The 25,299-nt window shown below is 41.3% G+C and overlaps 1 protein-coding gene across 2 annotated transcripts in view; it reads left to right on the forward strand.

Annotated features, from left to right (window-relative positions):
* LOC132380982 (cleavage and polyadenylation specificity factor subunit 7-like) overlaps positions 1-25,299 on the forward strand; it is a 68,658-nt gene that overhangs the window by 22,949 nt on the left and 20,410 nt on the right. Inside the window, exons 4-10 of one of the 2 annotated variants that reach the window (XM_059950026.1) lie at positions 1,121-1,266; positions 6,867-6,968; positions 9,646-9,961; positions 12,098-12,189; positions 17,428-17,581; positions 17,800-18,165; positions 23,433-24,480. In XM_059950026.1, the coding sequence (XP_059806009.1) occupies positions 1,121-1,266; positions 6,867-6,968; positions 9,646-9,961; positions 12,098-12,189; positions 17,428-17,581; positions 17,800-18,163 (1,174 nt within the window). In that variant the 3' untranslated portion in view covers positions 18,164-18,165; positions 23,433-24,480. Of the gene's footprint in view, positions 1-1,120; positions 1,267-6,866; positions 6,969-9,645; positions 9,962-12,097; positions 12,190-17,427; positions 17,582-17,799; positions 18,166-23,432; positions 24,481-25,299 lie in introns of those variants that run through there. The other variant, XM_059950027.1, reaches the window with a different exon arrangement.

Raw genomic sequence — 25,299 nt, forward strand, 5'->3', positions numbered from 1 at the left:
CATCCGGTATTATTTAGCGTCAGTTAGTCAAATGTTTTTCTTAGTATATAGTACATATTTTACCTTTCTATGCATATAACACACTTAAGAAACATACGTATTTCAATAATTTAACCACTGCATTGCTTTGTAATAATTGTAGCTTTCATCGGGGCAGGGCCTTTCACATTCTCCATTAAAATTGTTCCGATCGTTGACCGACTGCAGCCTAACACTTTTCCAATGACCGATGGCGTTTCACCTCTTTCCGATTGCTTTATCACTTCCAGCTTATTTTCAATCGTGATTATTTTCGTGAACAGAAACACTGCAGTTTCAGAGCTGTGCCGCCAGGTCCTAATGTCCACTGCATGTAGCCATATTAAATAAAGTCTGTGGTTCTGCTGGGTCCTAAAGACCACCCCACTGATACATGTTAAATAAGGGACTTGAGCATCCGCAGGGGGTCCCGGAACCAATCCCCCGCAGATAAGACTGTATCTCTAAGTGGTGTGACTGAGAGGGAGCATGCAATGCCATTAAAAGCTAGAGATGGAGAAACAGCAAATGGAGAATGAACAATAAAAATCAAACACGAGTAAGTCTGCAGATGCTAAAAATTCACAGCAATATGCACAAAACTCAGCAGGTCAGCATCTATGGAAATGAGTAAACATTTGACATTTTGGAGTGAGACCCTTCATCAGGACTGAGGAGGCAAGGGAAAAATGCCAAAATAAAAAGGTGGTGGGGGGAGGGGGAAGGGTCTAGCTGGAAGGTGATAGGTGAAGCTAGGAGGGTGGCAAAGGTCAAAGGCTAGAGAAGAAAGAATCTGATAGGAGAAAAAGGAGGCAGGAACCCGGGGGAAGTATTGGGCAGGTGGGAAGAAGTAGGATAGAGTGCAGAATGGGGGTGGGGAGAGGAGATTTGTTTACCAGAAAGAGAAATCAATGTTCATGCCATCAGATTGGAGGGTACTCAAATGGAATATCACATGTTGCTCCTTAGGGTGGCCTTATGGCACAAGAATGAAAACTAAATTTTACATCCTTACATGAAACATGGGTCTGCTTATAAAATAGTTGTGTATTATTGTATTTGGATAATAAAAGAAAAATAATCAACTGGTTTTTGTTTATAGATTTGCTAAAGTGGATCTGAGTTCTGATTGGGATAGTTACAGATTGTTGGAAATGATCCCAAAGAGAAAAATTCATGGGAGGATTCCTGATGTACGGCCCTTTACCACAGCAAATCGCCAGTATTTTGAAACGCAGTTCATACGTGGTAAGTTTAGAAATTACTTTTTAGTTATTTCATGAGAATAGAGGATTTTATTCCATAATAATATTAGTCTTACTGTTGTATATACACTTAGACCTGCTTAAAGCTGAGGATGCGTTGCTCTGAGGTGGAGCACTATGTAAGTCAGTGCGATGTGAGGTCATTATAACATTGTGTAAATGGTCATGTGTGCCTGATTTTAAAAAAATCAAACCCAAGATGTGATATATTATTTTATGTATCCCACAGTAACTCTTGGAGAACCAAACACACAAATAGGCCTAACTTGTACATTAGTGGAGCAGCAACACATCACAGCAATAGCGGAGGGAAGCAAGTGATGGTTAGATCTTAGAGGAGGGACCAGGCTGTGGGTCCTCTTCTAACTTTGGCTGCTTCTTTAAGCAGATGTCGAGATTTGACTGCCTTTTCTTAGGTTTCCTATCATAAAGCAGTTCTCAGTAGCAGGAAATCACATGGAGAACACCTCTCTTTGCCTTATTGCTTCGCTGCCAGTCAAGGTCATTATCGATGAACCGATCCATGATTTGTGTGATCGTGGTGATGCTAGTGCTGAGGAATTTTGTGAGGTTTCTTCCTGGTGTTTTCTCTACTCCATCTGTGTCCTCGGATTCACCCATGGTGCATTGCTCTGCCAATTCGCAAAGCTCTTCATTATTAAAGCTCTTGCTGCCTGCACTAGCCGCTTCACCAAAGACGTGTATGCTATGGAGGTTACTGTGCTTTTTAAATCTATCAAACCAACTTCTGCGGCTGTGAATGTTACCGATGTTTCTTCTTGAATATGATTGAAGATGCTTCTTGCATTTTCCATTATTATCTGCTGGCTTAGGGGCATGTTTTGTTGTCTTTGGTTTCCACCCATATATTTAGTCTCTTTTCTATTTTTTCAAGCAAATATCTCCTTGAACGAGTCTCTTTGAAATTGGCTACCTCAATGATTAGAACAATAAAAAAAAGTAGACAAGATAAAAGCTTTTGCAATGACGACCTTAAAGTTATCATCAATGAAGTTGACTCGTTCAAGGAGATATTTGCATCCAGCTTCCAAACATTATCACTTGCAGTTTCACATCCATGCTAATGCTTTCCAAGACATCTTGGATTTCTACCCTCACTGAAAGTTGCAGGTCATTTTCAAGACATCATGGGTGGAAAAAATGGAATAATTTAGCAAGGGAGCAAGAATGTTTACACACATGGGGGGGGGCATTTCTGGTTGGCGGTCGGTGACTAGTGGTGTTCAGTATTGCGACAGCTACTATTCACATTGTCAGTGATTTAGATGGCAGAATTGATTGCTTTGTGACAAAGTTTGCAGGTAATACGAAGATCGGTGGAGAGGTAGGTAGTGCTGAGAAAGCAATGTGATTGCAACAGGACAGACATATTGGAAGAATGGGTAAAAATGTGGCAGGTAGAATACAGTGTATGATAATGCATAAAAGCAACAATAGTGCAGACTATTATCTAAATGGGGAGAAAATTCAAACATCAGAGGTGCAATGGAACTTGAGAGTTTTCGTGCAAGACTCCCAGAAGGTTAATTCACAGGTTGAGTCTGGTAAAGAAGACAAATGCAATGTTGGCATTTATTTCAAGGGGAATAGAATATAAAAACAAGGAGAGAGTATTGAAGCTTTATAAGACACTGGTCACGCTGCACTTGGAGTACTGTTAACAGTTTTGGGCACCTTATCTCAGGAAAGACGTCATTGGAGAGAGTCCAGTGGAGGTTCATGAAGATGATTCCAGGAATGAAGAGGTTAACATATGAGGAGCATTTGATAGCTTTGGACCTGTACTTACTGGAATTTAGAAGAATGTGGGGTGGGACGGAAATCTCTTTGAAACCTACCGAATGTTGAAAGGAGTGGATAAGGTGAATATGGAGTGGATATTTCCTCTGGTGGGCTATCCAGAACTAGAGGGCACAGCCTCAGAATTGAGGGGTGAGCTTTTAGAACAGAAGTAAAGAGGAACTTTTTTGGCCAAAGAGTGGTGAAGCTATGGAATGCTCTACTACAGACTGCGGTGGAGGCCAAGTCTGTGGGTATATTCAAGGTGGAAGTTGATAGGTTCCTAATTGGTTGGGGCATCAAGGGAAATGGTAAGAGGGCAGGTGTATGGGTTTGAGAGGGATCTGGGATCAGCCATGTTGAAATGGTGGAGTGGACTTGATGGGCTGAATGGCCTTATTCTTCTCCTATGTCTTATGGACCTTGTCTTTGTATCCTTCAAAGTCCAAAAATGTTTTGCAACCAGTAAGGTTCCTTATAGTGTAGAATACAACACAAGTTCCTATGAACTAGACTGTCATAATAACCAGATTTATTTTGATATTGTTATGGTCAAAAGTAGTTACACTAGGCTAAAGATGAAAAATATCCTTTATTCCATTTGGAACACTTTGCTTCAGTAAAACACTGGGAAATTCCATTGGCTGGTTCTGGGTTTGAGAGGTTTTAGATGGTAGAAGGAACGTGGAAATTTGAGATCTGATTAACATGCTTAATTGATGGGTTATTGTTGTAAATTTAAGCTTTTCTCACAGAATATATGAGTGATATTCTTTTTTCTCTCTCTCTCTCTCTCAACTTGTACCAGTGTAATGTTTTTTTGTGCACATTACTTATAATAATATTAATACAAGTTTGTTAACATGTTTGTCTTACTCTCTTGGCTACTGTACTTCAGAAAGCTAACTTTCGAAGGGTCTTGGCCCGAAATGTTGACTGCTCATTTCAATGGATACTGCCCGACCTGCTGAGTTCATCCAGCTTTTGTACGTGTTGAGCTAACTTTCAAGGTGTTTATACCTGGATTGTATGCCTATGACAATTAAATTGAACTTGAACTACCTCAACAATGCTCTACAATGGGTAGTTAAAACTACCCAACACATCACTAGCAGCAGCCTACCCACTACTAGGCCATGTATATGGACAGGTACCCGAAAAAAGCCAGTAACATCATGAAGGAACCCACTCACCCTGATGATGGACTGCTTGTCCCACTCCCATCAGTGAGGAGGCTATGTGGCATCCACGCCAGAACTACCAGACTCAAAATTAATTACTTTCCTCAAGCAGTAGGACTCATCAATACCTGCGCCCACTAACCCACTCCTCTACAAACAAGAGGGAGCCTGCTGATGCTGGAAATCTAAGTAACACACAAAAAATGCTGGAGGGACGCAGCAGGCCAGGCAGCATCTATGGAAAAGAATAAACAGTCAATGTTTAGGGATGAGACCCTTCATTAGGTCTGGAAAAAATAAATGAGAAGTTAGAGTAAGGTGAGGAGGGAGGGGAGGAAAAATACAAGGTAGTAGGTGATAGATGAAACCGGGGGAGGGGGAGTCTATTGGTGAAAGAGGTAAAGGGCTGGAGAAAGGGGAATGTGATAGGAGAGGACAGAAAACCATGGAAGAAAGGGAAAGGGAGGAGCATCACGGGGAGGTGATGGGTGGGTAAGGAAATAAGGTGAGGGGGGGGGATAGGAATGGTGAAGGAAGGTTGCAACTACCAGAAGTTTGAGAAATTGATGTTCATGCCATTAGGTTGGAGGCTACCCAAGTGGAATATAAGTTGTTACTCCTTCAGTCTGAGTGTAGCCTCATTGCAGCAGAGGAGGAGGCCAGGGACTGACATGTTGGAATGGGAAGTCAAATTAAAATGGGTGGCAATGGAAGAGATGCGGATGAGGCCTTGTCGGAGGGCAGCAGAGATCACAGAGGGGGAGCAGTGAGAGTGGGTTTCACTGAGCTCCCATTGAAGGGAAAGTTTAAGCTTTTTCAGGGTAGGCATACTTCGAAGAGACTCCGCAGTGTAGTAGTCCAATCACAAACAAGAGAAAATCTCTAGATGCGAAAATCCAAGCAACACACTCAAAATGCTGGAGGAACTCAGCAGGCCAGGTAGCATCTATGAAAAAGAGTAAACAGTGAACATTTTGGTAGAGACCCTTCATCAGGAATGGAGGAAAAAGATGAGAAGTCAGTAAGAAGGCGGGGGGGAGGGGAGAAAAACCAGGTAGTAGGTGATATGTGAAACTGGGGTAGGGGTGAAGTAAAGAGCTGGGAAGTCGACTGGTGAAAGAGATGAAGGGCTGGAGAAAACATCAACCCACTAATTCTCACAGCTACCTGGACTATTCCTCTTTCCAACCTGTTACTGTAAAAACGCCAATCCCCTTCTCTCAATTCCTCTGTCTCTGCCGCATCTGCTCTCAGGATGAGGCTTTTCATTCCAGAACAAAGGAGATGTCCTCCTTCCTCAAAGAAAGGGGCTTCCCTTCTTTCACTGTCAACGCTGCCCTCAACTGCACCTTTTCCATTTCATTTATGTTGCCCTCACCCCATCCTCCCGCCACTCCACCAAGGATAGGGTTCTTCTTGTCCTCACCTACCATTCCACCAGACTCTGTGTCCAGCACATAATTCTCCGTAACATCTGCCATCTCCAACAAGAGTTCGCCACCAAGAATACCTTAAACAAGAGGAAATCTGCAGATGCTGGAATTCCGAGCAATACACAAAATTCTGGAGGAACTCAGCAGGCCAGGCAGCATCTATGGAAAAAGTACAGTTTTGGTCTGAAAAGTACGGTTTCACCATAGATGCTGCCTGACCTGCTGAGTTCCTCCAGATCTTTCCTTATCTCTTCCCCCCCACTTACTGCTTTCCGCTTCTTACATGGCTCCCTTGTTCATTTGTCCCTCCTCACTGATCTCCCTCCTGGCACTTATCCTTGCAAGTGGAATAAATGCATCACCTTCCCCTACACCTCCTCCCTCACTACCATTCGGGGCCCTAAACAGTCCTTCTAGGTGAGGTGACATTTCACCTGTGAGTCTGTTGGGGTCACCTACTGTATCTGGTGCTCCTGATGTGGCCTCCTGTATATCGGTGAAACCCAACGTAGGTTGAGAGACTGCTTCTCCGAGCACCTATGCTACACCTTGTATTCCTTTTGGGTTGCGTCCAACCTGATGGCGTGAACATCAATTTCTTGGCTTCTGCCTCTTTACCATTCTCCATTCCCATTTCCCTTTTCATCTCCCTTTGGTGCTCCTCCCCCTTCCCTTTCTTCCTGTCCTATCTCCTATGGCTTTCTGCCCTCTCCTATCAGATTCCCCCTTCTCCGGCCCTTTGTCTCTTTCACCAATCAACTTCCCAGCTTGATTGTTGCTTGAACCCACTCCTCTACACCTCTCCCCACCACCACTACTTTATCATTTCCTATCAGTCACCTTACATGCAGACGCTCCTGTCTGTAGTGTCACTCTACATACAATCAATCTCTGTATATAAGCTATTTTATGTATTTATATTTATTGTGTCTTTTTATTATAGTGTTTGTGTTTTTATTTGTGCTGCATTGGATCCAGAATAATTATTTCTTTCTCCTTTACTCTTGTGTACTAGAAATGACATTAAGAAGTCTTGAATTTTATGGGCAAGTGGCCCAGTAAAGCAACAAATAATGTGACATTAAATTTGATTGCTGGCTTTATTTGTCTCGTGTTAAGGACGCCTGTCTACTACAATGGTGTATAGTACAAAGTTCTTTATCTTGCAGCGGTGAAAAAATCGAAGGCATATTCATCAGGAAATGAAGTATTTAGTTGTGATGGAAGTGATCGTCAGTCTGCATTTGATTCTTTAAAAGAAACAGTTCAAGGTACGTATAACCTCATACTCAATCGTCTGCTTTTGTCCAATCACTGCCAAGCTCCCAATATTTTATTTGCTTTGCTCTTGAAGACGGGGACTATTTGCTGTTTTTTGTTCATACAAGATGTGGCTTTCCTCCATTGTGTTACCTAAATTTCTTCTTTTGGGTTACCAGTATTTACATTGAGCCTGGAAGGAAGTATCTCTGTTCATCCTTTTTTAAAGTGCTTCTAGAGGGCAATTGAGAGGGGAAGTTTCCCTTCGATCAAATACTTCTGAAGTGACTCAGGAGATTAAGGGTAACTTGAGAACTAACCCATCCCATGTTTGTAGTGCTGCTCCCTGGGCAAAGCTGTTGAGCTTTTAGTATTTGTGCTACCTATCTAGCCTCGAAATTCATGCACCATATCTGACTGGCCAGTGCTGTTGAGTACATACACTAGCTGGAAAACAAGGCCAATATTTGGGTGTTCTGTGATGAGCAAAGCTCATGATAAAATTTATTATCGAAGTACATGTTTGTCACCATATACAAGCCTGAGATTCATTTTCTTGTGAGTAATCACAGTAAGTACAAGAAACTCGAGAATCAATGAAAGACCACACTCAATAGGATGGACAACAAACTATTTGTTAAAAAAAGTGCAAATACTAAAAGAAAGAGAAAAAAAGAAATAATAACAATAAATAAATAAATGATAAGACCATAAGACATAGAGGTAGAATTTGGCCCATTGGGTGCACCACCATTCCATCATGGTTGATTTAGAATCATAGGACAGTACAGCACTGAAGCAGATCCTTTGGCTCATCTAGTCCGTGCTGAACTATTAATCTGCCCAGTCACATTGACCTGCAATGGTCCATAACTCTATCCACATTTCTCTTAAATGTTGCAATCAAACCTACATCCACTGGCAGCGCTTTCCACAGTCACACCACACTCTGAATGAAGAAGCTCCTCCTCATGTTCCCCTTCAACATTTCAGCTTTCACCCTTAAACCAAGACTTCTAGTTGACTTGTCCAATCTCAGAAAATCTGCAGATGCTGGAAATGCAAGCAACCCACACAAAATGCTGGAGGAACTCAGCAGGCCAGGCAGCATCTATGGAAAAAGTACACAAACAGGTGTGGAGGCCACATCATTGAGTATATTTAAAGCAGAAATTGTTTGGAAGGGGCATCAAAGGTTACAGGGAGAACACAGGAAAATTGAGAGGTAAGAGCGATATCCAATTTATTACCTCATCTGGAATGCCAAGTATCTGCACCTTCTCGACCAATCTCCCATACAGGACCTTGTCAAAGTACTGCTAAAGAGGGATTTATTATCCCTCTCAACCCTCAATTTTCCTGACTTCTCCCTGTAAACTTTGGTGTCCCTTCTAATCAAGAACCTATCAACCTCTGCTTTAAATATACTCAATGAATTGGCCTCCAAATGCATCTGTGGCAAAGAAATCCCTCTCATCTCTGTTCTAAATGAGCATCTCTCTGGTCCTAGACTCCTCCACTATAGGAAACATTTTTTCCACATCCACTCTATCAGACCTTTCAATATTCGTTAGAGTTCAAAAAGATCTCCCCCTCGCTCTTCTAAACTCCAATGAGTACAGGCCTAGAGCCATCAAATGCTTCTCATATTATTAACCCCTTCATTCCAAGGATAATTCTGGTGAACCTCCTCTGGACCCCTTCCAATGCAGGCACATCCTTGCTTAGATAAGGGACCAAAAAACTCATAATACAATTCGACCTGCCACAGGCTCTCACTCTTGCGAACAAGGAACAGAGAGCTGTTGCCCCTTCCACAGTGAGATGGGAAACCAACAAACAGCTCGCTATTTCGATGTTACAGTCTGCAACATTGCTTTTATTCCAAGTTCCGCAACTCGAGAACCAGCAACAAACCCCAACCCCCAACCATTGAGACAGTATATGCTTTTTTTTAAACTGCAGCATAGCTCTTGTTAGCATTATTTTCAAAGAACAGTTTTCCAGGTTCCATTAACGCAATATACCCAGCCTCTAACCTGTATCTAAGGAAAACATTGCTTGACTTTACATGCATATTTAGAAGGTGATTCCATTCGTTTGTCAAGTTGTGCTGAATGAATGATTGTTGTTTTGCTTAACTGAGGTGATTATCCAATGAATTTTGTACTTTGGGAGATGGATTCTATTCACCAATGAAATTATTTGTATAAAACTTGGACTATTTGAATGCATCAGAAAGATCTTGCAAAAACCTGTGTCTAATGTGTAGATGAAAAAGTATTCTGTACTTCCAGTTTTATTTGGTCAACTTTCCATTTAAATACTATAAAAGCTGTTTTCTTTGAAAATAATGCAGAGGGTAATGGCTAATACGAGGGAGGCATAATTTTAAGGTGATTGGAGGAAAGTGGGTTTCTTAGACAGAGAGTGATAGGGTTGTGGAATCCTGGGGTGGTGGTAGAAGCAGATACATAAGGGAAATTTAAGAGGCTGTCAGATAGGCACATGGTTGAAAAAGAATTGGGAGAGCTATGTGGAGGGAAGGATAGATCGTTCTTGGAGTAGCTTAAAAGGTTGGTACAACATCATGGACAGAACAACCAGTACTGTGCTGTTGTGTTCTATGTTGACAGCAGATCCAGCATAATTCCATGGCATTATTTAATTATCTTCTTTTTGTGACAGGGGATTCATCTCTTCAAGACCAGACCCCTTCACCAATTGAACAGTCGGCAGTTAAACTAACAGCTTCGGTTGTTGGAAATAAATTCCAACCTGCTGCTTTCCTTTCTCCTAACTTTCTGTTACGGAACTTCATTTCACTGGGTGTTTCGGCCATGAGTATTCCACGACTAGGTTTTGGCGGACATGGTTATCGTCAGTCGTTCCAGGTGGCTTGTGCTACTCCTGCGCCCTTCGTACCACCAATCAACCCCGGATTTTTTCCTTTTCGGAACAACTTATTTCCACCTATGTTTAATCCATACAGAGCTCTTACAAGGTGAGAATTCTCAGCTCTATTTAATTTTTATTTTTTCAGAATTTGATTAATCAAATTAATTTCATAATTGGATTATTATTGTTACCAATATTCCAGCTTTTTCTTCATTTTGGAAAAGGTTGACTTCAATAAACTCAGGCATGATTCGATGAATCTAGAATGGCTTCCCCATTCTTACCTATATTTCTCAAAAGCAAATGTTGTCCTTGACAATATTTTCTATTAGTTTTCCCACCACTGACAAACTCAAGTTTAGAGAGGAATGAACTGAAATCAAATGGATTCCTACTAAGTCTGCTCTTTGAGTTGTATGTACAGGCCTGGTCTCCCTATCTATGGAACGATAAACCCTTAAAAGAGGGAATGCAAAATTGATTCCTGGACATTGGGGTGTTCTCCATTGCGCTCAGAAAAATCAGTACTGAACTAATTAAAGCATAAAATTCTTAGTCATAAGTGCTGGGAAAAATTCTTAGTCATAAGTGCTGGGAAAAAGTTTTCCTTCTGGCTGGGGTTTCTTGAACCAAGGCTTAGAGTGCTAACTGTCCGGTCATTCAGAACTGAGGTGAGAAGGCATTTCTTCACTCAGAGCTTGTTGAATTTTCCCAAGGGGCTGGCACATCTTTCTCCCTGGTATCCATGTATGCTTTGGCAGAAAGCATGGGAGCGATGGCTTTTTTACTGTTCCATCAGTGCATATCACTTAAATGTGAGATGCCATTGTTTGACAACTAATCTGCAATCTTGATTGAATATGGAAGTCCTGTTACATGCTGTGTGCCCTTGTAGCCTGTGGTTCAGTGAATATCACACTCAGGTTTAATATTACTGGCTTGTGTATTGAAATTGGTTGTTTTGCAGTGGTACATTGCAATACATAATCTAAAAAAATATAAATTACAATGTATATCTGTTTGTAAGTATTTATAATCTGTGTCTGTATACGTGTGTGTGTGCATGTGCGTGTGCGTGTGTATATATACACATACACATATACAGGTTGACCTTCCATAATCCGGCATCATTGGGACCTGACGAGTGCCGGATTAGTGAAAATGCCGAATTACAGAAGGATCACATTAAGCAATAGCTAACTGCCTCATCATACCGTTGAAATATCATGTAAATCAGTACGTTAGATAATAATGAAACAGAAATATTAAATGAGTAGCAAATGAAATTTTAATAAAATAATATACTATACAGGCACAGATAAAATAAAGGGAGATTTGAAATCTGTGCCGGATCATCAAAGGAACCGGATTACAGGTAGTCACATTAGTAAAGGTTGACTGTATAATGTATATGTGTGTGTGTATATATAGCTATTCTCTGTTGGTCAGGGTCGACCATGGGATGTTGTATTCTAACTGTCTAGATATGCAAGCCAGGGCAGTATAATATGGAGAGCAAGCTGTTGCCCATGTGGCAACCACCCCCACACACAACTGATGAGCCCAAAGGAATGACAGAGACTGATACAGTTCGGCACCAGTAGTATTGCTGGAGTTGCTAGTCAGTGCTGAAATCAACGTAGAACTGCCTTAGAGACTCCAGCTCTGTATTTTTCCTGGGGGTTTACTCCTGAATCCTTCCCCATGAGTAGATATAGCCATAAGGCAGCAGAGGTTTGAGATCAGAGCTTTCCTTCTCCTAGATGAGCTGCCAACCATTGCTATCAAGCGCCATCTACCATTTGTGTGTGTGTCTTCAGGCACCAGTAACCTGCCTTTGCCTCTTCTCCTATCCGTAGAAACGGGTCTACCAGGCTTAGTAGCTAAGCCACAAGTGCACAAGTGAAGGCCAGGAACTGGACTTCATTGTCAGAAATATAACAACCTTATGGAACCATATATATATTAACTAAGTACTGCAAAAAGAGAGCAAAAACCAAAAAAAATGTAGCGTGAGGAAGTGTATGTGGGTTCATTTTCCATTCAGAAATCTGATGGTGGAGTGTAAGGAACTGTTTGTAAAACATTGTGTGTGTCTTGAGGCTCCTGTACCTCCTGAGATCCTTCAGGAAAGTGTCCATTGGTCATAGCAGGTTATTGTCAGGTTTATGTCACTCTAGCATATCAGATCATGTATGCTGCAAATTGAACTCTTGTTAAATTAAGGCCATTTGTTTCACAGGGAACCACATTTTCAAGAGACCCTGCAAAGCATGGAGATCAGAAAAGAGCTTGAAAGAAGAGGGGCGATTTTACCCAGTAATGAGAGCAAAGGTAAGAGCTCAGACAGCAGATGTAAAATGCTGCAGGCGCTGCACATCTGCAAACATAAAGATGTTCAGTATGCATCGGGTCAGTAAATGATCTAAAGATAAACATTTAGATTTATTTGTCACCTCTACATCTAGAAGTACATTGAAATGCATCATTTGCGTCGGTCCCAACACCGCCTGTGAGGATGTGATGGGGCCAGCCCACAAGTGTGGCCAATATGGCAAGCCCACAACTAACTAGCCAGCAACACACAAAAAATGCTGGTGGAACGCAGCAGGCCAGGCAGCATCGACAGGAAGAAGCACTGTCGACGTTTTGGGCCAAGACCCTTCGTCAGGACTAGCTGAAAGAAAAGATAGTAAGAAATTTGAAAGTAGGAGGGGAAGGGGGAAATACAAAATGATAGGAGAAGACAGGAGGGGGTGGGGTGAAGCTGAGAGCCGGAAAGGTGATTGGCAGAAGGGATACAGTGTTGGAAAAAGGAAAGTATCATGGGATGGGAGGCCAAGGGAGAAAGAAAGGGGGAGGGGAGCACCAGAGGGAGATGGAGAACAGGCAAGGAGTGATGGGCAGAGAGAGAAAAAAAAGGGGGAATAAATAAATCAGGGATGGGGTAAGTACCATCCCCTCTGACCTTCAACTCTCTAGTTTTAAATTCCTCACGCAGGAAGATTCATTCCTCATTTATGTTCTTATGTTTAAATCTAGTTTCTTAGTCTTCTGACATTCAGTGGGGACAAATCTAGCCTATTAAATCTTTCCTCGAAGCATTCCAACACGACATGTTTCCTCAAAATAAGGAGTCCAATACTTATACAGTATTTACTTATTGCCTGTTACACTGTGGCATTTAGGGCAACAATGAAGATACTCCATCTCTGGTGGTGTTCAGGGCTTCCTTCATCATGTCTGTAGCTTCCTCTGGGTTTTCACTACTGTCAGTCATGTAAGTCCCAGGTGGAGAATCAGGAATACCATTGCATTCAGATGTAGAAGGATTCTTCATTGCTTTTTCATAACAGTTTCGTCTTACCATTCAGGGTTATTTACCCTTGTGCTGTACCCCCAAACCTAGAGATCCAGTAGACCACTCTTAGTTTGGCCTCTACCTTTTGACCTGTTGGCATAGGTGACCCTACCAAGAGCCAAAACATAAAGCCCTGACTCCCCAACACAGCTCTCCAGGGCATTGAGGTATGCAAGCCTCCAAACCAGGTCAAGGTTGTGGTCCTCTTGGAGAACTGTCAGACTTGTCATGTTGGAAGTAGTTCATATGTAGCTTTCTATACTGGACTAACAGTAGAATGCTTCTTATGAGAAGAACCAGTCACCATCACAACAGTAGATGTCCAGCAACAGATAGCAAGTATGGAGAGCTAAACATCACCTGGGGCTGATGTGATCCACGCCTATTGGCTGAAGAAACTAATGGCATTACATACATGGCTGGCAGCTCAAATGAACCAGGTGCTTGAAGCAGGCTCCCACCCTGACTGGCTAACTCAAGGGAGGACAGTACTCCTAATGAAGGATCCTCACAAAGGAGCAACACCATCAAGCTATAACCTGCCTGGTAATAACGTGGAAGCTCCTATCAGATATCATAGCCATCAAACTGAAGGAATCTGTGTGTAAATTCCTGAGCCTTGCTCAGTGGAAGATTTGTAATGGAACCAGAGGCTCCAAGCACCACCTATTTATTGGTAGACAAAGCAGTCATGCGAATCTCCGAGACCAGGCAAACCAACCTAAGTACAGCTTAGATTGACTACCAGAAAGCATACGGCTCAGTGCCCCATGCATGGATCATGAAATGCCTGTCTCTGTACGAGGTCAACAAGATACAAAGGACCTTTAGCAAGAATTCATGGGCCGTTGGAGGACAATGCTAGAAATGAACTCAAAGCCAATAGTACAAGTGTCCATCAGATGTGGAATATACCAGGGTGATGCACTGTTCCCGCTGCTGTTCTGCATAGGCTTGAACTACTTCAATCTGATCCTCTCAGAGAGTGGTTATGGGTACAGGTTCAAGAGTGGAGTGACCATCAGCCACCTCCTGTACATGGATGACATCAAGGAATGTAAGAGACATTGACTCACTAATCCACCTGATAAGGGTGTACAGCAGAGACATCAGGATGTAATTTGGACTGGAAAAGTGCAGCTGGATAGTAGTTAAATGAAGCAAACTCATCAAGATTAACGTAGTTGATTTACCTGAAGGCCATGTACCAGATGCACAAGACAGCTACAAATACCTGTGGATCCTGCAATTGCATGGAAGCCACGATGAGGACACAAGGAAGTCTGCAGCATCCAGATATCTCCAAAGAGTGAGACAGGTCCTAATAAAACAGTTGAATGGGAAGAACAAGATCAGAACCATCAACACATTTGCCCTATCAGTCATCAGACACCCAGCCACAGTAGTGTGCTGGCCAAGGAATGAACTGGAAGCCGCTGACATCAAGACCCCAAAACTACTAATAGTACATGGAGGATTCCATACAACGCCCAATGTCAAACTACTGTACACCTGCTGGAAAAAAGGAGAATGGGGACTTGGAATTGTCAAGGCCATGACCTGGAAGAAATGTGAAATTGATGTGGCAATCCAGAATGACAGTAACATCAGGAAGAAAGGACATGGAAGGTTAAAGTGTGAGTAATCCTGATGGTAATAGGAGCACTTGGAGCTGTGACACTTGGACTGGGAGAGTGGCTCTAAAAAATCCCCGAACAGCATCTAAGATCTCAGTCCAGAAGAGAGCACTACTGGGAACAGCAAGGATACTGCACCGAACTCACAAGCTCCCAGTCCTCTGGTAGAGGACCTGAGATTGAGGGGAAAAATACACATACACACCACCCATAAGGGGTGAGGAAAAAATATATATGGGAATACACATACACACCACCCATAAGGGGTGAGGAAAAAATATATATGGGATAATTAGTCATTGTAAATTGTCCTGTGATTAGGTTAGGATTAAATTGGGTGATGGCTCGGCAGTGTGGTTCGAAGGGCTGGAAGGGCCTATTCTGTGCTGCACCCCAGTAAATAAACAAACATATTCATGTCTTGTTATTGTCCTCTATAATTACTATTTTCTTGACCAGCTTTTTCCAAATTGTCCACTTTTAAGAGCAAACATTTGTCCATTTTGCTGTTAAGTTTAAGTGACTGAAAGAACGGTACATTTCTAGAGCTATTTTAAAAGGCTTGTGATTTTTATTGAAAAAATAGTTGAACGAGTTAATACACTGCACTGAAATTAAGTACATGTTAGTAAAAAAATAAGCATGTACAATGTCAAAGGGTCAAAACTGATTGTAATTTTTAAAAATTTTAGCCTAAGTTATTCTCTGTATACAGAACATAAGAAATAAAATAGGAGGTAGACTGATGTAAGTTTAGAGCACAGTGGCTATGATTTTTAAAATCTTTTCCAGTACACAAGTGTAAAAGAGAATGAAATAATTGTTACTCTGGAACTGATGCAGCACAAAAAAGAAATACAATAAGATAAAGATCACAGTAATAAAAAATACAATAAATATAAATTTTATATATATATAAAATAATTTGGAAAATGTGTAGCTCGGGTGGTTAATGGTAGGGTTGAGTTGTTCTCTGATCTTGACAATTTACCTGGCCGATGGTGACAAAACATTTGCAAGCCAAGATTGGAGCACAACTCGACTCAATTAGCATATAATTATAAAATGTGTGTGTGTGTATGTAGATTGATTATACTGTATGTACATAAAATGATGCTAAAGCACAGGAATGTCTCTACATGAAGTGGCTCTGAACTCTGACAAGAAATGATAAAGTAATGGTGGTGAAGTTAGTTATTGGGTGGAGGTGTGGATCAGCCTTACTGCTTGTAATGTACAAAATTTGGTGAGCTGACTAGCAGTTGCCTGTTGGAGTTGTACTCAGACTTGCACGTTGCAGTCAGTATCCTCAACTGCTAAATTACAATCCCTGGGTACGTGCTGTTCCGTTAACAGTAAGGGCACACATCTACTAGCCGTTGCTGTTGATGTTGAATTGCTGGTCAAAAACTGGTGATAAGACCACCTATTGTCCTTTGGTGTATGAGAGTAGCAAATGCTCAAAAATTTTGGGTGGAGAACTTCAATGTCTGTAATAATAAGTGGCATCATTGGGTTTTGGATAAAGTATCGCCAGAGCAGTCTGTAGCAAAAAATGTGCACATGAACACAAGGAATAAACTTCCAGGCCCTTATTCATTTCTATCTTCTCAATGCAGATTATGTTGATGGGAATTGGTCTTGTCCTTTCTCTAGTGCTGTCATAGAGCATTACAGCATTGATTATAGGCCCCTTTGGTGCAATGAATCCATGCTGATCACAAAGCCCATCCAGCTGGACCCAATTTCCTAAATTTGGCCTATGTCCCAAAGCCTCGTCCCTCTATGTCCCTGTCCAGGTGCTTCTGAAGTGATGCCACTGTACCCATCTCAACTACTTCCATATACCCACCACCTTCTGTGTGAAAACACATAATCTTCACCAAGTTATGTGACGTGATCATTATAATGGACCATCACCAAAATCTAATCTCGTGGCCTGGTGTATCCTTATTTTGTCACCACTTGATAGTGGATAGAGGCAGACAAAAATGCTAGTCTTGCCTCCACTGTGATTGACTAAACAAATTGAGAAGTTGTGAGGATTCCAAGTATTTAATAATTTATAAATTGCATTAACTAAGCCTGTAGCTTGTGTAGTTCCATCATTACAAGAGTGTAAATGCCGTCTGAAATATATAGCTGGGGTGCCTAAGACTTTTGCACAGGTGTGTGTGTGTGCGTGCATGCGTACGCGCGTGCCCTTTCGTGTTAGCCATTTCAGCCCTGGGGAAAAAGCCTATGACTATCCACACGATCAAGGCCTCTTATCATCTTATACACCTCTGTCAGGTCACCTCTCATCCTCTGTCACTCCAAGGAAAAAAGGCCGTTCACTCAACCTATTCTCCTCTGCACCCTTTCTATGGTTTCCACATCTTTCCTATAGTGAGGCAACCAGAACTGACCAGGGTCTTGTATTGTTTGTGCCCAAAAGATGTTGTTTTATTCATATGGATTTTATATATTTATTTTCTATTTCATATTCATATTTTTGTAAGTAGAAGTGTTTGTTCCACCCATGCAAGGACTGATAAGTTTTCTGATAAAGGTTTTTCTCTATCCCTGTTTCAGATGACTCTTCAGAAGATTATGGCAGTCTCCTTCGGCTTGTTTCTTTTGTTAAAAAGACCAAATCAGTTACGCCTGATAACTACAGGGATTCGTTAAATTGTCCTCCAAGCCAGCTACACGGAACAGAATTGAAACAATTTTCTTCAGGATTACGGTAATTTATTTTCCTTGCAGAGCATTTAGCAGTTTATTTATTAAGATTTGTTTCTGTATTTCCACGGAATTTTGATGTCCATGATCTAATAATGTAGTAGTCAAATGATTAAGATGTGCTAGAATTTGACGTTGTAAAAATACTCAAGAAATATTTGGGTTTTCAAATGTAATGAATTGTTTATTCTAATGAGTTTGCTTTTTATTGCTCATTATAAGGGAGTTGGAATATCCAAGGCAGCGAGAAAATCAGAGATCTGGAGAGAGAAGTGGATCTGTGAGGGATCGCTCCAGGAGTCCGAGTTCCAGTGATGGTCACTATCAAGATAAAAAAATGGATTATGATCAAGAGCGGCAACAAAGGATTCATTGTGATTATTCTCCTCGGCGGGATCACCATTCAGACCGAAGTCGAGATAAAAGGGACAGCTATGGTCTAGAAGGGCCTTGTGACTCTCTGAGATATACCTCTAGAAGTGATGATCTCTGGCATGTTTATTCAGAAAAGAGTGGAAAAGGACACGATTACAGTGAAGAAAAATATCTTAGAAAAAAAGAAAAGGACAGAGAGTACGAGTTTTGATGGTATGTGTGTCGATTTTGTCTTTTTGGACAAATCATTATATATAGTAAAGCCACTGACTATCTTGTAAATGAACATACACACTAAATACCTTGTAAATACATCTACAGTGATGACCCAGTTTAGCATCTTCCATAGGATTCCAGCAAAATAGATCCTCAAATCGTCTGTAGAAGTTCACCACCAATAATGCCTCTGGTATATGATCAGCCATTTAACGTTGATCCTTTTCATGAAGTACTTATTGGCGAAACTCTGTCTGCAGTCTGTGTCTTTAAATATGAGGCTGGTAACATAGTGCCACGTCTTAACCAACAGTAGATCAGGTTAACTACATTGCAGTGAACATTGCACAGAAATAAGCCTTTTTTAGCCTTGCGTCTTGAGCGTCTATCAGTGACCCCTAGTTTCGTTACCCACATATGCTTGTTTGGCCTTCTCTTGAAAGTAACTATACATTACACCTTGAGTTCTCTACAGCAGTGAGTTCCACATTCCCACCACTGTTGGTGTACAAGGTTTTTCTAAATTCAACTTCTTCTTGACAGTCTTATATTGTTACAGAGGTTGTGCTTCTTCCCACAAGTGAAAATGTGTTGTCTTTCTACAAGTTCAAGATCTTTTGTAATTTTAAAGATCTTTATTTTCCCAAGAGAGTGGTAGTTCGGTCTGCTCATTCTTTCCTGATAAGTATCCCCTCTCATTTCTAGTAACTTTGTAATCTCCTCTCATCCTTTTTATAATGAGAGTAGAATTGTACATAGTCCTCTAAATGTAGTCTAACCAAGGTTCAATACAGGTTCAGCATAATTTGGCAACTCTCTGCCTACAGAAAGAAAGCACTTGATGCTTTTGGCTTTTTATTTTGTTTTATGGTCTTGCTAAGCTGCGGTACTGATGTTATTGAAGTTATTAGAACTCCAAAACCTCTGCTCTACCCAACTTAGACAAGCACCCTCAGAATAATAAATAACTGGCCTGTCTTTTCTGTAGGAACTGTACTTAAAGTGATGTTTTCAAACTCAGTTTTTGATTTTTCCCAATTTTTGCAGGTTTATTAATGACATCCTGCAATAATACTCAGTATCAGATATTTCCCCCACTTTAGTATTGTTTTCAAATTTAGAAATTGTCTTTGGTTCGAGAGTCTAAATTGTTAATGTAAATTGTGAAGAGCATTGTCCTCGTAGAATACCAGTACCTGACATTTTCAACTGTGAATAGCTACTCTTTGCACTTCCCTGTGCAGTCTGTGTCCTAAAGTTAGTTAGCAATCCATTTTGTTACTTGTTCTTCATACCTCCATCTTTGACCTTGTTCATAGTCTTTTATGAAGTATTTTATTGAAGATCTTTAGCAAGTTGAGTTAAATTGGATCTACTGTATTACATTGTCTACTTTCTCTGTATCTCAAATTCAGTAAAAAAAAATTCCCTTTTGAAATACCCGCTGTTCACTGCAATACTTTTCATTTCTAGGGGTTCTCTTATCATATAAGCAGGGATTCTATCCTTTACTATCCACGGATACCAGGCTGTATTAAAAAGCTGTATAATTCTGGTGTAGATTTCTTTAATGCTGAGTCCTTCATTGTGAAATATTGTTTGTTTTGGGTTTCTGTGGTGGAGTAGTGAAAAGAGAAATGAGAGAGGCAGATCCTGGGACACCTGGAACTGATAAAGCATTGAGTAGTGGTAGAGATTTGGTTAATGCTTAGAAGTATGTAGAAGTTCTTGAGGACTCTGTTTGCCCCAGTCAACCTTGGATGTTGCTTCCCAGCTGTCTCTGTGATATGCAAGCCAGGGCAATAGGATATGGGAGAGCAAGCTGTTGTGTATGCAGTAAGCTCCACCTATCCACACAGCTGATGAATCCAAGGGAATGGCAGAGACTGATTCAGTTTGGCACCAGCAGCATCGCAGGAGTTGCCGGTCAATGTTGAGCTCAACGTAGGACTACCTTTGGGACTCCAGCTTTGGATTGTTCCTCGGGGTTTTCTCCTGAAGCCTTGCCCATGAGTGGGTGTAGCTGCAAGGCAGTGGAGGTTTCAGATCAGTGTTTTCCTTCTCCTAGGTGAGCTGCCAACCACGGCTGATGAGCCCTATCTACCTGGAGTGACTGGTTTTAGGACACACTTAATAGGTAGTGGGAGCTCATCTCTCCCCACCCCCAGGCTATGACAACCTTAAGGAACCATGTAGAAGGTAACAAGAGAAAAAATGTCATTGAGCTGAACTGTTCATGCGGAATTTATCTCATAAACATTTTCCACACTGTTCCATTAATGATCTAGTATAAATTTTGATTTGGTTTTCCCTCGGTCACTATTTCTGAATGACAATAGACAATAGACAGTAGGTGCAGGAGTAGGCCATTCGGCCCTTCTAGCCAGCATCACCATTCACTGTGATCATGGCTGATCATATACAATCAGTACCCCGTTCCTGCCCTCTCTCCATATCCCTTGACCCCGCTATCTATAAGAGCTCTATCTAGCTCTCTCTTGAATGCATCCAGAGACTTGGCCTCCACTGCCTTCTGGGGCAGAGCATTCCACATATCCACCACTCTGTGGGTGAAGAAGTTTTTCCACATCTCTGTTCAAAATGGCCTACCCCTTTTTCTTAAACTGTGGCCTCTAGTTCTGGACTCACCCATCAGCGGGAACATGCTTCCTGCATCCAGCGTGTCTAATCCCTTAATAATCTTATATGATTCAATCAGATCCCCTCTCATCCTTCTAAATTCTAGTGTATACAAGCCCAGTTGCTCCAATCTTTCAACATATGACAGTCCCGCCATTCCAGGAATTAACTTTGTGAACCTACGCTGCACTCCCTCAATAGCAAGAATGTCCTTCCTCAAATTTGGAGACCAAAACTGCACACAATACTCCAGGTGGGGTCTCACCAGGGCCCTGTACAGCTGCAGAAGTACCTCTTTACTCCTATACTCAATTCCTCTTGATATAAAGGCCAGCATGCCATTAGCTTTCTTCACTGCCTGCTGTACTTGGATGTTTGCTTTCATTGATTGATGTACAAGAACACCTAGATCTCGTTGTACTTCCCCTTTTCCTAACGACTCCATTTAGATAGTAATCTGCCTTTCTGTTCTTGCCACCAAAGTGGATAACCTCACATTTACCCACATTAAACTGCATCTGCCATACATTTGCCCACTCACCCAACCTGTCTAAGTCACCCTGCATTCTCATAACATCCTCCTGACATTTCACACTGCCACCCAGCTTTGTGTCATCAGCAAATTTGCTAATGTTACTTTTAATCCCTTCATCTAAATCATTAATGTATATTGTAAACAGCTGCGGTCCCAGCACCGAACCTTGCGGTACCCCACTGGTCACAGCCTGCCATTCCGAAATGGACCAGTTGTTCACTACTCTTTGTTTCCTGTCAGTCAGCCAATTTTCAATCCATGTCAGTACTTTGCCCTAATTTTGCCCACTGATCTCCTATGTGGGACTTCATCAAAAGCTTTCTGGAAGTCCAGGTACACTACATCCACTGGCTCTCCCTTGTCCATTTTCATAGTTACATCCTCAAAAAACTCCAGAAGGTTAGTCAAGCATGATTTTCCCTTCATAAATCCGTGCTGACTCAGACTGATCCTTCTACTGCTATCCAAATGTGTCGTAATTTCCTCTTTTATAATTGACTCCAGCATCTTTCCCACCACTGACGTCAGGCTAACCGGTCTATAATTCCCTATTTTCTCTCTCCCTCCTTTCTTGAAAAGTAGGACAACATTAGCCACCCTCCAATCAGCAGGAATGATGTCTAGGCTGTACAATGAAGTGATGGTTCTTTACTTTTCCCCATTGCACTTCTTTGTAACAGTGACTACTTTCTATCAGACACTAAATGTATCTGTCTGTTACTTTATTATCTTATCGTAATCCTAAACTACTTAAATGTAATTTTTTATGATGAAAATACCTGAGTTTTTAAGGCCTCTTGTGGATGGCTTCTGCCATGTCCGCTTGTCAAAGCTTCACTATTAACTGCTATGATATTGGTACAACTGAAACTAATTGATATTTTATATAGGTTCATCTGTACCTTTTTTGACATTTATGTTCGTGTAAAACGTGTATGTCTTTTAAAGTCCTAATTAACTTTGGGTAATAATTTTAAAGTTTTTTAAAAAATTTGTAAATCTCTTTCCATAGCAACAAGCCAAATTCAAGTGGAGTTTTATTAGGATCATAGGGAGGTGCGGCCCAGAAACAGGCCCTTCAGCCCACTCAGTCCATGCTGACCATCACCCTTGAACCTCCTTCATTCTCCCCACGCTAACATGTATTGACTCCAAATTCAACTTCACGAACCTGGTAGGGTTACCAACCCACGCGTCTTTGGTACGTGGGAGGAAACTAGAAGAAACCATGGTCACAAAGAAACGCGCAGACTCTGCACGGAAAACACCATAAGATATTGGAGCAGAATTAGGCTATTTGGCTGATCCATTTCCCTCTCATCCGCAATCTCCTGACACCAGAGGTCATGACTGAAGCAGACTCGCTGGTGTTACGAAGTAGCAGCTCTACAAGCTGGGCCATTTTTATTGCTAGAGAGTTCTTGCCCTGTAACTTGGCTGCATCCAGTAGAAGCCTCGCAGGCTGGGGAGTATAGGATCAGAGGGCATTGCCTCAGAATAGAGGGAAGTCCCTTTAGAACAGATGAGGAGGAATTTCTTGTGGTGTTATTGACTACTCTGCTGTATAATGTTCCTCGCAATGCAGGGATGCTTTGGCCTATAGATGGAATTAATGCGTCATTCAATCAGGGGTTTTGTACCTGTATTCGCTGATGTTACTGTATTTACATTTTATCACATTGGTTGTTTTAAGTACAATATAAGGGAATTCTACAGTGCTTTTGTAAGGAATTTAGAAAGAATTGGTCCTCCAGATAAATCATACTTGAAAGGAACGTTATGACTTCAAGGAGAGTGTTGGACAATGTTAGTTCTTCGTTGAGAAATTTTCTGCATTCCTCTACAAAATGCTGGTTGGAAAATTGCACTCAGTGACCATTTTATTAGGTACCTCCTGCACCTAATAAAGTGGCCACAGAGATGTGTTTATGGTCTACTGCTGCTGTAGCCCATCCACCTTAAGTTTCAATGTGTTGTGCATTCAGAGATTCTCTGTTATGAGGTGTGGTTATTTGAGTTACTGTCAGCTTGAATTAGTCTGGCCATTCTCCTCTGACCTCTCTCATTAACAAGGCGTTTTCACCCACAGAATGGCTGCTCACTGGATGTTATTCGTTTCTCGTACCTTCTCTATAAACTCTAGAGAAAACCCCAGGAGATCGGCAGTTACGGAAATACTCAAGTCACTTTGTCTGGCACCAGCAATCATTCCATGAACAGTGACTTGGATATCACATCTCTTCCTCATTCTGATGTTTGATTTGAACAACAACTGAACCTCTCGACCATGTCTGCATGATTTGATGCATTGATTTGCTGCCATGTGATTTATTTATTTATTTAGTAAGACAGTGTGGAGTCGGCCCTTCGAGCTGCACCTCTCCAGCAACCCCTGATTCACCCTAATGGAATCATGGGACAATTCACAATGACCAACTAACCTCTCTGCTATGTCTGGATGGTGGGAGGAAACCCACGCATTCCATGGGGAAGACGTACGGAACAGTGCTGGAATTCAACCCTGAACTCTGGAACGCCCCAGCCTGTAACTGCGTTGTGCTAATCACTGCTTAGATTAGATTGGCTGATTAGATATTTGCACTAATGAGCAGGTATACTTAATAAGTGGCCAGTGAGTGTATGTTTTCGGGGTATTGATTTCCAGTATTTCCAGTTGGGTATTTATTCACATTTTTAAGTAACTTGCAAATTATCAAATGGTTTGTAATACAAAGCTTACAAAGACTTGATAGGATAGTCCACTAGGTCTTTATTTGTGATAAGTTTGTTAAGAGCATAATGTGTTCTGTGGTTGGAATTCTCACAATATTAATGTCTTTTTATTTATATCTGTTATACTTTCCCTTGTATCTCAGTAGTGTGGCAGAATCAGCTTTGTATGAGAAATGATGTGCATCTGTATAATTTGAGTAACCTTCAGTAAGTATGAATTCTGTTGGTTAAAATATATTAAGCCACCAAGGAGAAAAACATCGTGTTTAGAGAGTAATTACTGTAAATTCTTTACAACTTTTTCCCGTCTCTTGTCAATATCTCAGTATCGGGTGCAAGGCTTGTTTTGATTTTTTAAATATTCTGACGACCAATCAAATTAACTCAGACCATAACTACAAAAACTGAAGTGTCTTGGCCTGAAATCTTGACTGTTTACTCTTTTCTATAGATGCTGCCTGACCTGCTGAGTTCCTCCAGCATTTTGTGTGTGTTGCTTTGGATTTCCAGTATCTGCACATTTTCTCTTGTTTGTGCAAAAGCTGTTGATTTGTATAGAGTGAGAAAAGTTTGCCACAGAATGAATGAGTGATATATTTAATAAATTCAGAAGCTAGTGATTTTTTTTTGATAGATAAAGGTGTTAGTGACCTGCTGGGGGTGTGTTAACTCTCTTTGAAGTTATGACTTCAGTAACTTGTCCTTCAGCATTTCTCCATTACTGCTGTTCCTCAACTTTTCCCTGGTTTGTTGGACTCATTTTAATTTGCAGTGTGAGGAATACACTCCCTGGCCACCTTATTAGCTACAGGAGTGGAACCCAGTGTGATGCTTCAAGGTTTCATGTGTTGTGAGTTCAGAGATGCTTTTCTGAATCACACTATTATAATGAATGGTTATTTGAGTTAATTTTTCTGTAACTTTGAACGAGTCTGCCCATTCTCCTCTGTCCTCACTCAGTGACAAGGCATTTTTACCCATAGAAATGTCACTTACTGGATGTGTTTTTGTTTTTCCCACCATTCTTTGTAAACTCTAGAAGCTGTAATATGTGAAAATCCCAGGGGATCAGCAGTTTCTGAGATACTCAAACCACCCTGTCTGGCACCAACAATCATTTTATGATCAAAGTCACCTAGATCACACTTCTTCCCCCATTCTGATGTTTGGTGTGAAAGAGCCGAACCTCTTGACCATCTCTGCATGCTTTTATGCATTGAGTT

This window comes from Hypanus sabinus, chromosome 25, assembly GCF_030144855.1.
Source record: "Hypanus sabinus isolate sHypSab1 chromosome 25, sHypSab1.hap1, whole genome shotgun sequence".
Classification (NCBI taxonomy): domain Eukaryota; kingdom Metazoa; phylum Chordata; class Chondrichthyes; order Myliobatiformes; family Dasyatidae; genus Hypanus; species Hypanus sabinus.